The sequence below is a fragment of the Prosopis cineraria genome, unplaced genomic scaffold (genome assembly GCF_029017545.1).
Source record: "Prosopis cineraria cultivar Desert tree isolate PC_DT_omini unplaced genomic scaffold, ASM2901754v1 PC10, whole genome shotgun sequence".
In the NCBI taxonomy this organism is placed as follows: Eukaryota; Viridiplantae; Streptophyta; class Magnoliopsida; order Fabales; family Fabaceae; genus Prosopis; species Prosopis cineraria.
The window spans coordinates 31759024-31771230 of NW_026555341.1; the positions used below are offsets into that span (position 1 = coordinate 31759024).

At 33.5% G+C, this 12207-nt stretch overlaps 1 protein-coding gene across 7 annotated transcripts; it reads left to right on the forward strand.

Moving 5' to 3' along the window:
• Positions 1 to 2117: 2117 nt before the first annotated feature.
• On the forward strand, positions 2118 to 12031 carry LOC129322083 (uncharacterized). 7 transcript variants are annotated; one of them, XM_054968119.1, is made up of 10 exons: positions 5036 to 5468; positions 5545 to 5746; positions 6473 to 6749; positions 7456 to 7633; positions 8028 to 8241; positions 9232 to 9398; positions 9948 to 10072; positions 10180 to 10240; positions 11062 to 11110; positions 11551 to 12031. In XM_054968119.1, exons 4-10 carry the CDS (start codon positions 7457 to 7459, stop codon positions 11628 to 11630), a joined length of 873 nt encoding a protein of 290 aa, XP_054824094.1. In that variant the 5' UTR covers positions 5036 to 5468; positions 5545 to 5746; positions 6473 to 6749; position 7456; the 3' UTR covers positions 11631 to 12031. The 7 variants fall into 7 exon arrangements, with proteins under 7 accessions (XP_054824099.1, XP_054824100.1, XP_054824094.1 ...); XM_054968121.1 differs by having other exon boundaries at positions 6488 to 6749; XM_054968122.1 differs by having other exon boundaries at positions 5552 to 5746.
• Positions 12032 to 12207: the final 176 nt, after the last annotated feature.

Below are 12207 nucleotides of genomic sequence, written 5' to 3' on the forward strand. Positions count from 1 at the left end.
TTTATTATAGCATGATGTGATCTTTTGAAAAGTGATATTGATAAAATTAAAGATGTTTAGAGGTCAAAAGTAATTTTTAGATATAATGTATTAAAATGGACATAAGTTTTATGTTAGTGTAAATATTAATAAAAGTTTTATGTTAGTGTAAATATTAATAAAATTACATATTAGTAGAAGGAGTTAGTGTCTCATAGCCTAACAAATTAAAGTTTAAATTTTCGTTGAAAAAGGTGTTTTTATTTAGTACTTGATTGTGTTTCAAATAAGATTGCCTTTATGGGAGGATATCTATGAACAATTAAAATTAAAAAAATAAAATTACATGTGATATCAATTTAGTTTTGATCAATTTAATAGTTCAGGAGGATAAAAATAAAAATAATTTTAATCGTAAAAAGATTAAAGTACTCTACATTTTTTATGCAGAATTATTAGTTGTTAATTTTTTACTTCACTTATTAATTTACTAATATTATTTGTAAATTACATCTATTTGTCAAACAAGTAATACTATTAATTATTAATTTGTTAATTTTATTTATTAATTTACTAACATCAGTTGTAAATTATTGACATGTTTTGTAATTTACAATTGATGTTAGTAAATTACAAGGTCTGTTAGTAATTTACAATTAATGTTGGTAAATTAATAAGTAAAGTTAATAATTTAACAATTGATATTGTTGCTTATGATTGAACAATTGATGTTAAGTTTTATATAATTATTAACATGTTAACTTATGTAATTTATAACTCATATTAGTAAATTAATAAGTGAAATAAGAGAATTAACAATTAGTGATTTTGCATAACAAGTGAAAGGTATTTTAATTTTTTCACAATTAAAATTATTTTTACTTTTATTCTTTTAGATTGAACTATAATTTTAAATTTTTTAGGACCCACTAGTAATTATGTCACATTCTTAATTTTTATTTGAAATTCTCCCTATTAATAATGTGATGTATGTAAACAATAAGTGAATGTATCCAAGGGAAAATGACAACTAAGACCCAAATAGATTAAGTTATTCAACTTAAGTACCAAGCGATTTCATAATACCAAATAATTCTATTTGATTTTTAAGGGACATTTTGTCATTATTCTAACATATATGGGAATATGCAATTTTTTTAATGAATTTACAACTTTTTTTTCACTTTTAATAAGGAACATAATGTATAGGTTTGACTTTTAATTTTCAAACTTCGAATTAGGAATTTAATTTTAAGAGAGAATACATATGTTTAAATTTGAAAAGTAATGAAATTTTTATTTTAACAATGTTAGGGATTTGCAAGTTGGATTCGTAATTTTACAACTTTAAATTAATAAATTTGTAACTTTAAAATATATATGATAATGTTTAAAGTTGAAAAGTAATAAAGTTATTATTTTAATAGATTCAAGCATTTATAAGTTTTGTTCTCAATTTTGTAACTTTAAAGAATAAATTTACAATGAGTTTTTCAAATTTTAAGAAGAAACATAAATGTTAAATTTAAAGTTGAAAAATATAAATGGTCACTACTCTAAAAGTTTTAGAAATTTACAAGTTTAGTTTTCAATTTTGTAACTTCTAACTAATAAATTTGCAACTTCTTCCATTTTGACAAAATCAAGGCCTTGATTTTGAGTGTAAACCTCTAAGAAATAACTTTTAGTTTCACACAAGGAATGAATCCAAGAGCCATTTGAGTATTGAATACTCAAAATTATTTAATTACTTCTCATTCTATTGACTAATCTAGATCTGGGCAAACGGAAGGTAATGACCTTAAGTTTTTAAATAAATAATTCTCCTAATTTATATTTTATTTAAATCAATTTTATAGGAAAGGGAGAGTGGTGATTTAATATAACTTATGCTTATACCTCATCTGAAGGTCCCAAAGTTCAAATTTTTTTAAGTAATAGGTAAACTTTATTTTGTTTTAATAATGACAAAATTACAAAAGTACTCTTGTCTTTTGTATTATAAAGAAAAAACGTTAGGGGTCATTCCTATAATTTTTGCAATTATTAGTCTTGGTTCAGAGTTTTTTTCTCTTCTCATGCGAAGAACAGAGCACCGTAAGGCGTAAGCATATATTCGTTTTCCTTCTCTCCATCGACAATAAGCTCCTTTGAGTCCTTCACCTTCGACTTGCTCCCTCCACACCGTCAGCCTGCTTCATCCTTCATCGTCGTTGTTTCGCAACTGGAAGTGGCGAGGCTTGGTTTATTTTCTCCTCTCCTCCCCTGTTTTGGCGGTCGCACAAGTTCAGCGGTGTGTGTGAGAAGTTGAGTCGCCGGAGACGAGAAATCCTTGCCTTTCCTCTATCCTTCGCGTCTCCTCCTCTGTTCGTGCTTCTACTGCGGTCGCCGCTGTTTTGGTGGCTGTGGGGTGGGTCAGTTTCTTTCTCTCCTCTTTCTCTTGTGGGTTTCCGTTCGTCCATATGGCAATACATTGTTGGCTTGCAAAAATTTCTTTCTTCTTCCTTGTTTATGTCGCTTATCGGTGTAGGAAGGAATTTCATTTTTCTCATTCTTCCTCTGCTACGTTTTAGTGTTGATTGCTTTTGTGTTGTGTGTTGAAATTATGAGTTGATTATTGTTTTTTTTTTTTCAGTTGCTGTGCGTGATGTATGGGAGAAATTAATAAGATTGAACAAGCTGAAATTTAAACATGGAGAGCATGTTTGATAGATAATTTCACTAAAATTGTTACGATTACTTGAGGAAGATGAGAGTGGGTTGAATATTAATCAAGCTTAAATTGATTCAAGGGAAAGTGATTGGGAAAGCATGATGAATTTAAGTCTGAATATTTGGGGACTTGTTGGAAAAGGGGTTGAAGGTTAAAAAAAATTTAGTTGAATGAATTGGAAACTAATGCACACCAGTTGTTTGTTAAAAGGTTCAATAGAGAATTAAATTTCACTTAAATTATTAATTGTGGCTAAGCATCATAGAGAAACTATGATAGAAATTATGAGGTTGGGAAAATTTTGAATTATTTAAATTGATATTGGTGGTGTTAAGGTTGGAAGGGAGTCTATTAAATTTGTAGAAAGACTTTTAAAATTTTATTATTATATTTTATAGGGTATTTGGAGGAACATAAATTTGAAGGATTATATCTTTAGATTTGGGAAACTGTCAGGTAAGTGAATAGCGTCTCAATGGTTCGTTATTAAGTTTGTTTTATTAAAAATATTGTTTGACCATATTTATATGTTACATCTTCTTTTTATATAAACCTCTTGATTTCTTAAATTAAATGTTAATTATTTTTAATTTAGTCTTACTTAATGGTTTATTATTTTAATTTTATTGTCGATAGTTGAATTTGGAAATGTTTTTACGTAAATGAATTTTTAGAATATTTGTAATTATTTTCTTCAAAGTAATATGCGAAGGCAATGGCTAGGTTGACCTTTATGTACGAGAAATTATGTTGATTTTATATCCACGCATGTTTGATTTTAAATGTGGGATTTAATTAAAACACTGGTTGTTAACGGTAGTTTCTGTTAGCCCTTAGCGCATAATGGCACACCCAGCTAGTAGGGTACATTGGAGGTGTTAGCCTCGTGTGACGGCCAACACACGTGGAATGGAGGATGTAGTTTTATGGATATAATCTACACCTGTTATTCGTGAGCTTTGTGCTTGCGCCTGTTTTTCGTGGCTTCTTGCCATGCCGGATAAATTATTTACTCTCATGAACTATATGTCTACGCTTGTTAATTGTTCTGATTTAGTCCTGCTCAAGAAAGAGTTTTGATGTTTATTTTCTTTAAGTTTGATTTTGAAAAGTAAATGATTATTATTTTTACCGTATGTGGATTTTGTATTGAAAAACATAAGTCTCAAGGTGTTTAAGCGTATAAGAAATTTAAATTTCTAATAATTTTAATTTAATTCATATCTTCGTACTTTACACACTTACATAGTTGTTAGTCCTGATATTTACAAAGATGCGTCTATATTATCACAATTAATTATTTTAATAAGTTTATAATTGACTTATTGATTTTACTTTCTATTATTTATTTCAACTGTAAATTGGGACGTTATTCACTGGAAATATTTTTGGTCTCAAATAACATAGTTGGTGATATACCTTCTGCTGACCTCTGATGGGGCTCATTGCTGAATTAATTAAAAGATCGTTTGAGGACATATTCTTCTTTTTTTTTATGTAAATGTTTAATTATATGTTATATTTTGAAATTTATGATTAGGTGCTCCATGTTAACTATAGATAGGATCTTGATCTGTGATATGTTTATCTATCTGTTGTGGCGAAGCATAGCTTCGCATTCTTGACTTGGATTGTATATTACCGTTGTAAAGATTTCGAGAGAACCTATTTTTAGGGAGGTTCTGCCGAAATTTTTACAAAAAAATTTAAAAATCTTGTGTGCATATAAAAGTATTATAATGTCTTCCTATCCTATTTCAAATGTGTTGATCATGTTCAATTTTTAGGGCGGGACAAAACGAGCTCAACCTAATGGGCTAGCTTGTTAGCTCGTCATTTTTTACTATTTGGATTGATAAAATGAGCCCATTTTGTAAAATGGATTGAGTGTGTCCAAACCATAAAATTAGGTGGGCTAAACAGACTAGCCCGCCAACTCACTTTTTTTTTTTTTTAAGCGCTATAGTGCTACACACAAGAGATACACCAACTCACTAAGTCAGTGAGTCACAGACACAGTACACACGCACACAGCCATACATGCAATCCACAGACTTGATTACTTCTCCTACTATTGACCACTAGAGTCGGGCAAATGGGTTCAACCTAATGAACTAGACTATTAGCCCGTTATTTTTTACTATTTGGATTGGATTAACCCAAATCACAAAATTAAGTGGGTTAAACAGGCTAGCTTGCTGACTCGCTTCTATTTTATTTTTAAGCGCTACAGTGCTACACACAAGAGACGCACCAACTCACTGAGTCAGTGAGTCACAGACACAGTACACACGCACACGGCACACATAGTCCACAGACTTGATTACTTGAACGAGGTCCACTATTAGCTAGCCCAAGTGCCCAACCCAAGACTCTAGAGTCCAACTCTCCAAGACGAACGCCCAGTGTTGCGAGGCTGCGAAGTGCGAGCAGACTGCAGAGTGCCAGAGTCCAAGTTTAGGTCGAGTCTGCGTCTGTCTTGGCCAGTCACAAAACGCAGAAGCCGAACCCCCTCGACGGATGAACTGGAAATCTGAAAGTCTGAAACAAACTCGATAAAACCCTAGGCTAGGACGCTCACGCAGAGTCGCAGACGCAGTCGGCAGTCGTGCCTTATTCTGAAATCTGAAGTTTGAACTCATTCTCTCGATTCCCTATTCAAGGCTCAAGCTCAACTCTTTGATTCAGTCTCTTTTCTCATTCTCTGTTCAAGCTCAACGCCTCAACAGGATCGCAAATCCTTCTTCTGAACTCATTCTCTCGATCAGCTAAAACGGTAATCGCTCTTCTCGCTCTTCGATCTGTGCTCAGCTCGCCATTGCTCTTGTTCTAACTTAACATCTCTGCTCAAGTGCTCAGCTCGCCGTAGCTCTTTAAGTCTTCAGTCTTCACCTTTGTCCCTGCTCAGCTTGTTGTTGCTTTTGGGTACAAAGTCTTTGTCTCTGCTCAGCTTGCCGTCTCTCCTAAGTGGTGCTTCCTCCCTGACTCAGTGTCTCAGTCTCTGGTTCTCGCTGACTCTGTCGCTGCTCAGCTTCCTCCCTTTCTCGCACTTAGGTATCGTCTATACCAATTCCTCCTAAACCCCCAATCTTATTAATGCATTTGAATATACAAGTTTGAAAATGGAAAGTGCATGTACAAATCATTTCACAATCTCATCATCCTGAAAAATTGAACACCAAAAATCAGATACAACTGTGAAACCTAACAAAATTATTTTAAATAATTTTTATTACCCAACAATATAAATTTCTTGTTGATTAGATATTGAAATATAACCTAAAGCAGCAGCAAAAATGCAGGTCTTTCCCAAAGATTAAATCTATGCAATATTTCTGTAAAAAACGTCAACTATTTGAGTCCAAAAGGAAACATATTTTTCCATAGATTGATTTTGTTACTTAAAAATAATAAGGAATATGAAATGTGTGCGTGTGTGTATTGTTTCAAGTGAAAAACATTGCAGCAAATATGATGTTTGAGGGGGATAAGAATAAATAAATTAAGGAAATGAAAAAGACTACTTACTCCAGCTTTAGACACTCTTTAACCCCACGTCATGATTGTATATCTCATAAATGTATTGCCCAAATTCAACTCCCTCCTTCCCATCTTGCTTCAACCGACGCAAACATAGCCACATGTGAAGTACAAGTAGAGAGAATGTTGCTTTGAATGTTTTCTCCAAGTTAAACACTGCAGGCAACGGGGAAAACAGTTAAAATAAGACATAAGAATTTATTTTTGTACAAGAACTAATTTAAATTATTATCCTCTCAGCCCATAATTATTCAGGTCTTAACTCTCTTCTACCCATTCGTTGGAAGACTCATCAACGAAAACCTAATCATAGAATGCAACGATGAAGGTGTGCCTTTCATAGAAACCAGAGTCAGTTGCCACCTCCGCCACATCATTGAAACCCATCTCCTATTGACATCAGAAAGATGCCTCCCTATGGATGAAATTGTTGACACACTCCTAAGAGTCCAATTCAGTGTCTTCAAAAGCTTTCCCCTCTGCTCTATTTTGGTGCGTTTGTTTTCTGGCTTTGAAGGTGAGACATGCAAGAACTTCCTTAGGAATCATTGTAATTTCTGAATCTATTGCTTTAGAGTTGAAAGGTTTTTTCATGTGATTTTATTTTATTTTTGCCATTCTTTTTATTTTCTCTCTCTTTTTAAGGAGTTTTCATCTCTTGCATCTTGGATTCCTTATAGTTTAAAGCTCCTTTCTTCTCCTCTTTGATCGTCTGAGACAGAGTCAACTCATTTTTTTACTTTTCCTTCCTTGTTTGATTTACATAAATTTGTAATTCTGGTAGTTTCCTTTAAATGCTACACTGGGTGTTGTAAATGATTTCATTCATGTTTTGGATTTGAATTATTAATCCTTTCATCTAATTTGCAACCTTGTTCATTTGCTTAGTCCCTCTATTCCTTCCTCTAAAAAGTGAGTGTTCAGTAGTAACCAAGTAGGTGTATGAGTGATGTTGCCAAATAGAGCATATTGTCAGGTCCTTGTGTACAAGTGGGTGCGTTGCACGCCCTAATAGGTTAATTTTTTGGGTAGAGAGTAATGGCCCTGTGACAAAGTGATATCAAAGCTAGACCTAAGTTTGGCCGAGTCATTGTTAGTTTTAGCTTTAGATGCTTTTATTTTACACACTTCTTTAGATGGTTATAATGGGGTTTACTTGGAATGTAGTATTATGCAAGTTTAAATTTATTTTTCTCATATGATTTGGTGTATAATCTATTCAGAATGTTGCAAAGGTGGAGTAAAGCAATCACTCATGTTTCTAAAATTGGATCACAAAGTAATTTGAAATTTGGCAAAGACATTTGTGCCATTACGCGCCGAAGTTATGCGAAGGTTGCAGCAGTATCCCCACCAACTTCAACTGATTCTAAGGAGAAAGATTTTACAAATGAATCCAAGGTATGGATATAAAAAATCTGTTCCTATTTATTCGGAGGTTCCAACTTTGAAATTGAGCAGACATGTTGGTAGTTTTATGTAATTGAAATTACATGTATGATGACTTGCCTGTGTGTGTCAGTGTTTTTTTTTTTTTGGGTGAAAAGAAGTTATAAAATTTGCTCTTGCAGCTTATTCCAAACAATGGTTACCACATGCAGCTTTTTCCTTCTTCTTTTTTCTCATTTCCCTGAATTTTTGGTTTAACTCAGTCTCTGCAGCCTGCATTCTTGAATGCAACTTCTTGTTGCTTCTTTTTTGTAATTATTGTTTTTTCAGTTTTTTTTTTTGGCGTAGTGTAGGCAATACCATCTCCTTGATTTGATCTGGATCATCATTTCCTTGCATGTTTTAGGTTAACTTAGACAAAATGTTTTGGTCAAAGCCCTGTTCACTGGCCTTGGCTGAAAATTCACCACTAAGAGTTCAAGAACCAAATTTTGAGGGCATCAAGCGATTCTTTCTGAAAATGATGCTGTTTTATAGTAAACAGAGCAAGTCAATTCGAGGAGCTAATGTGATGTACCAGAGAATCCTTTCACAGGTTGATAAACCTCCTATTTATGAAGGTGACACCTATGCTTTGTGACTATGATATTGATTGAATTATTTAATAAATAAAAGAACTGACATTTTCTTTTGTCATTGTTAAACTATCGAAAAAGAGAGGGGGGTTTGAGATGGAGGGGAGATGGTTGTCCACTCTGTATCCTGTCTATGTGACCTGTCGGTTGGAGTAAAAATTCCACTTGTAAGATGTGAGGGTCTGCAGAAAAATATTATATTGGTCTATTGGACTCCTCAGTTGTAGGTCAGGGGCTAATGTTGAGTGGGATAGTCATGTCTTCCTAAAATTGAGGGACTTGAGGAATTTCAGTGTTCCAAGTTACTGAAACTGAAATAATTTTTCCTTGCATATGTTTCTGATCTTTGTGACTTGTTTGCATGCACATTCAAGTTTGTTCAACAGGTCCACTCTTCTAAGTTGCCTTGAGACTTTGGGGTCATATAATTTTCTAATCGCGGGTTTCTCATAATACGGTTTATGTTGTTCCTAGTAAGAGGTGGCTTAGCTTGTTTCACTTTAGTGGGGATGTGAATGTTTGCCACCATGTGAATTTCTTAGTCACCAGGCTGTGGTTGTATGAAGGTAAAATTTACTGGGATGTTTGCTCTGCAGGGGTGTATGGATTGATCCCAAAATCTTGAAGATAGATTTCACCAACGTACGTGGGGGCAGAATTTGTTCACTTGGCCTCCCTTTGGTGCTTGGATTATGTTTAGATTGGGTTATTCCTCTTACTTTGAGGGCTTTGGGATTTTTTGTTCTTGTGCGTGGTTGCATGTGTGTATCACTTCAAGGGCTTTAACTTTTCCTTAATTTACTGCGGAAAGATCAAAAGAAAACAATTTGACGAAGCTTTTAGGCTTCATAATTAAACTTATTTTTGGAATTAGTGTTGAATAATTATGGGCTGAGAGGATAATAATTTGAATTAATTCTTCTACAAAAATAAATTCTTATGTCTTATTTTAACTGTTTTCCCCGTTGCCTGCAGTGTTTAACTTGGAGAAAACATTCAAAGCAACATTCTCTCTACTTGTACTTCACATGTGGCTATGTTTGCGTCGGTTGAAGCAAGATGGGAAGGAGGGAGTTGAATTTGGGCAATACATTTATGAGATATACAATCATGACGTGGAGTTAAGAGTGTCTAAAGCTGGAGTAAGTAGTCTTTTTCATTTCCTTAATTTATTTATTCTCATTCCCCTCAAACATCATATTTGCTGCAATGTTTTTCACTTGAAACAATACACACACGCACACATTTCATATTCCTTATTATTTTTAAGTAACAAAATCAATCTATGGAAAAATATGTTTCCTTTTGGACTCAAATAGTTGACGTTTTTTACAGAAATATTGCATAGATTTAATCTTTGGGAAAGACCTGCATTTTTGCTGCTGCTTTAGGTTATATTTCAATATCTAATCAACAAGAAATTTATATTGTTGGGTAATAAAAATTATTTAAAATAACCATTTTGTTAGGTTTCATAGTTGTATCTGATTTTTGGTGTTCAATTTTTCAGGATGATGAGATTGTGAAATGATTTGTACATGCATTTTCCATTTTCAAACTTGTATATTCAAATGCATTAATAAGATTGGGGGTTTAGGAGGAATTGGTATTTGATGCATGAGTATACAAATAGACTTCATGGTTAATTGAGCTCTTTATTTATATATGATAGCTTACTTTTTACATGGCAGGTTAACCTCTTGTTGACTAGGTGGATGAAGGATTTAGAAAAAATTTTCTATGGAAATATTGTTGCTTATGATACAGCCTTGCTTCCAGAAGCTAAACCGAATGATTTCTCTGATGTAATATGGAGGTAAATTTTGATCCCAGCTGTATTCTCCACCTCTTTCTTTTTTTGGATATTTTTCACTGACAATGCAGTTCCACATAACACAATGTCTGTGTGTTTTTATGTTCCAGGAATATATTTTCCGATGATGGTTCGTCATCACCAGATGCTGCTGCATTGCGGTCAGTGCAGGTATTTCTTTGACGTGTAAAATTTTACTCCATCTGTGTAATAGATAGTGTGTGAGACTTTTCATGCAGGACCTTTTAAACTGCTGCCATTTTTCTTTTTTTTTAATACATGGCAACGGAAAAACTGTGCAAGGAGTTTAAAAAGTAGGTCATATCAGAAGTACATTAACTGCTGCCATTTTTAGAAATATCACCTTTATGTTGAAGTTTCTTTACCGGACTGGGGAGTATGCGGTGACCAGTTCATGGGTAATGAACAAGACACAATGAGGGAAGGGATCATTTTAGTTTATTTTATTTTTCAATAAACACTTATTTAATACAGTCATCAGTAGCATAATTGATAAAGTTTGAAGATAAAAATCTATTTTGCTCCACTAAAGTCTAAAGGAGTGAGGTGAGTGACCGTGAGAAAAGTGTTTTATTCTTATCCTTGCGACATCCTTCCACATGGTCTGCCCATTCAGGTTGCCTAGTCTGGAGTGTATTAAGACCTTAAAGTCCTTCTGGGCAAAATATAGCTGCAATGGAAAATTGGGGGGCTTTTACATAATTGGCTAGTCCTTGATACAGAATGAACGAAAGCAGAGACATATTTTATTACAACCATTCCTAGCATTCCGTCTAACCCCTCCCTCCCTCCTGCATTGTTTCACAAATTTCAATTTTCAGCATATTGAAGTTCATCGCCACATTTAGTTACTAGTTTCCTTTGCATTCAATTTTTTAAACCTTTACCTGATTCTTTTAATTGCCATTCTTTTTTATACTTGCCATATATATGGGTAATATATTGCTGCTGAATCAAAAGTTTGTCTCTAGGCAATGGCCAGGTATGCTCGTCGGGAAGTAACTTGTCTCTCTCTGACAGGTAAATGCTGTCTGTTATTACATATCCTTGCTGGATAACAAGTATCATTTGGTTGAAAAATATGTCAGATTCTTATCTTGACATAATGGTCTCTGATGTTACTAGTGACCCCCCCTAATTCTTTTCCCAAAATCAGTTTTTTGATCTCATCACACCGTGCTTCATGAATGTCACTGTTGCCTCTGTTAAAATACAAAAAAAATAAAAATAAAAATAAAAATGTTTTGAACAAGAATGCCTCTAACAAGAGGACATCTATGCAATATGCACGATAAGAAAATGCCACAAAGTGAGGTTATGAAAACCCAGCAAATATGTTTCGGAAATCAGATGTTATATTGATAACTTGTTCTTGTTCTTTTTATGAAATATGAATTCCTTTTTTGGTATCTGCTTTGCTTATTTTAGTTTACTGAGTCTTGGAGTTTGGATGATGGCAGATAAAGAAGCAATATATTCAGGGAATTTTGCGTTTACCTCACTGAAGCGCGAGATCACAAGTGCAAAGGAGCACCAATAGTCAATCATTTCTTGAACAAAATCATATAAAAGTGGCATTTTTCATTATTTGTTGCTCAGAAAGAAACTGAATAATTATTATACGAGCATGTATCGTTCGCCTGCGGGATTTATATTTATTTAGTTTGGCGTCCTGAAACTCGATTCTCCATTGTTTTGGTCAGATAAGGGAGAAGTGATAGTATAAAATAAGTGATTTTTCTGTAATTATTTCCATCCTCTGAATTATGACATTAACTAGAGTGGGATTCATGCATTTACACTCTTATCTGAGATAGAAGATTGTTCGTAAGAATGTAAACGGAGTATAATTAATTTGGAGCTCCTTATAGTTTTTTAATGTAATATTTGATTGGTAGAAAAATATGTTTTAGAAAGGAAATGAGAAATATACTTATCTTATGTTTTTAGATGCATGTTACAAATTTTTTTAGAAAATATTTTTTCATGCTTTAAATATAGAGCTGTCAATTAAAGATTGGTCTGACTTTTTCAAGCCTAAATGGGCCCTAAAATGGGTTGACCTGGCTTTAGATAAGTCTGATTATACTTCTGGTCAGCTTAGCCTTTCCCCTCAA

What these genes read in the sequence shown, in the direction of transcription:
- LOC129322083 (XM_054968124.1), top strand. Translation starts at nt 7,457, where the DNA reads ATGTTGCAAAGGTGGAGTAAAGCAATCACTCATGTTTCTAAAATTGGA. An exon ending in CTGCATTGCGGTCAGTGCAG is followed by an intron (nt 10,241 to 11,061) that starts GTATTTCTTTGA and finishes GTTTGTCTCTAG; the next exon opens with GCAATGGCCAGGTATGCTCG. An exon ending in AACTTGTCTCTCTCTGACAG is followed by an intron (nt 11,111 to 11,550) that starts GTAAATGCTGTC and finishes GGATGATGGCAG; the next exon opens with ATAAAGAAGCAATATATTCA.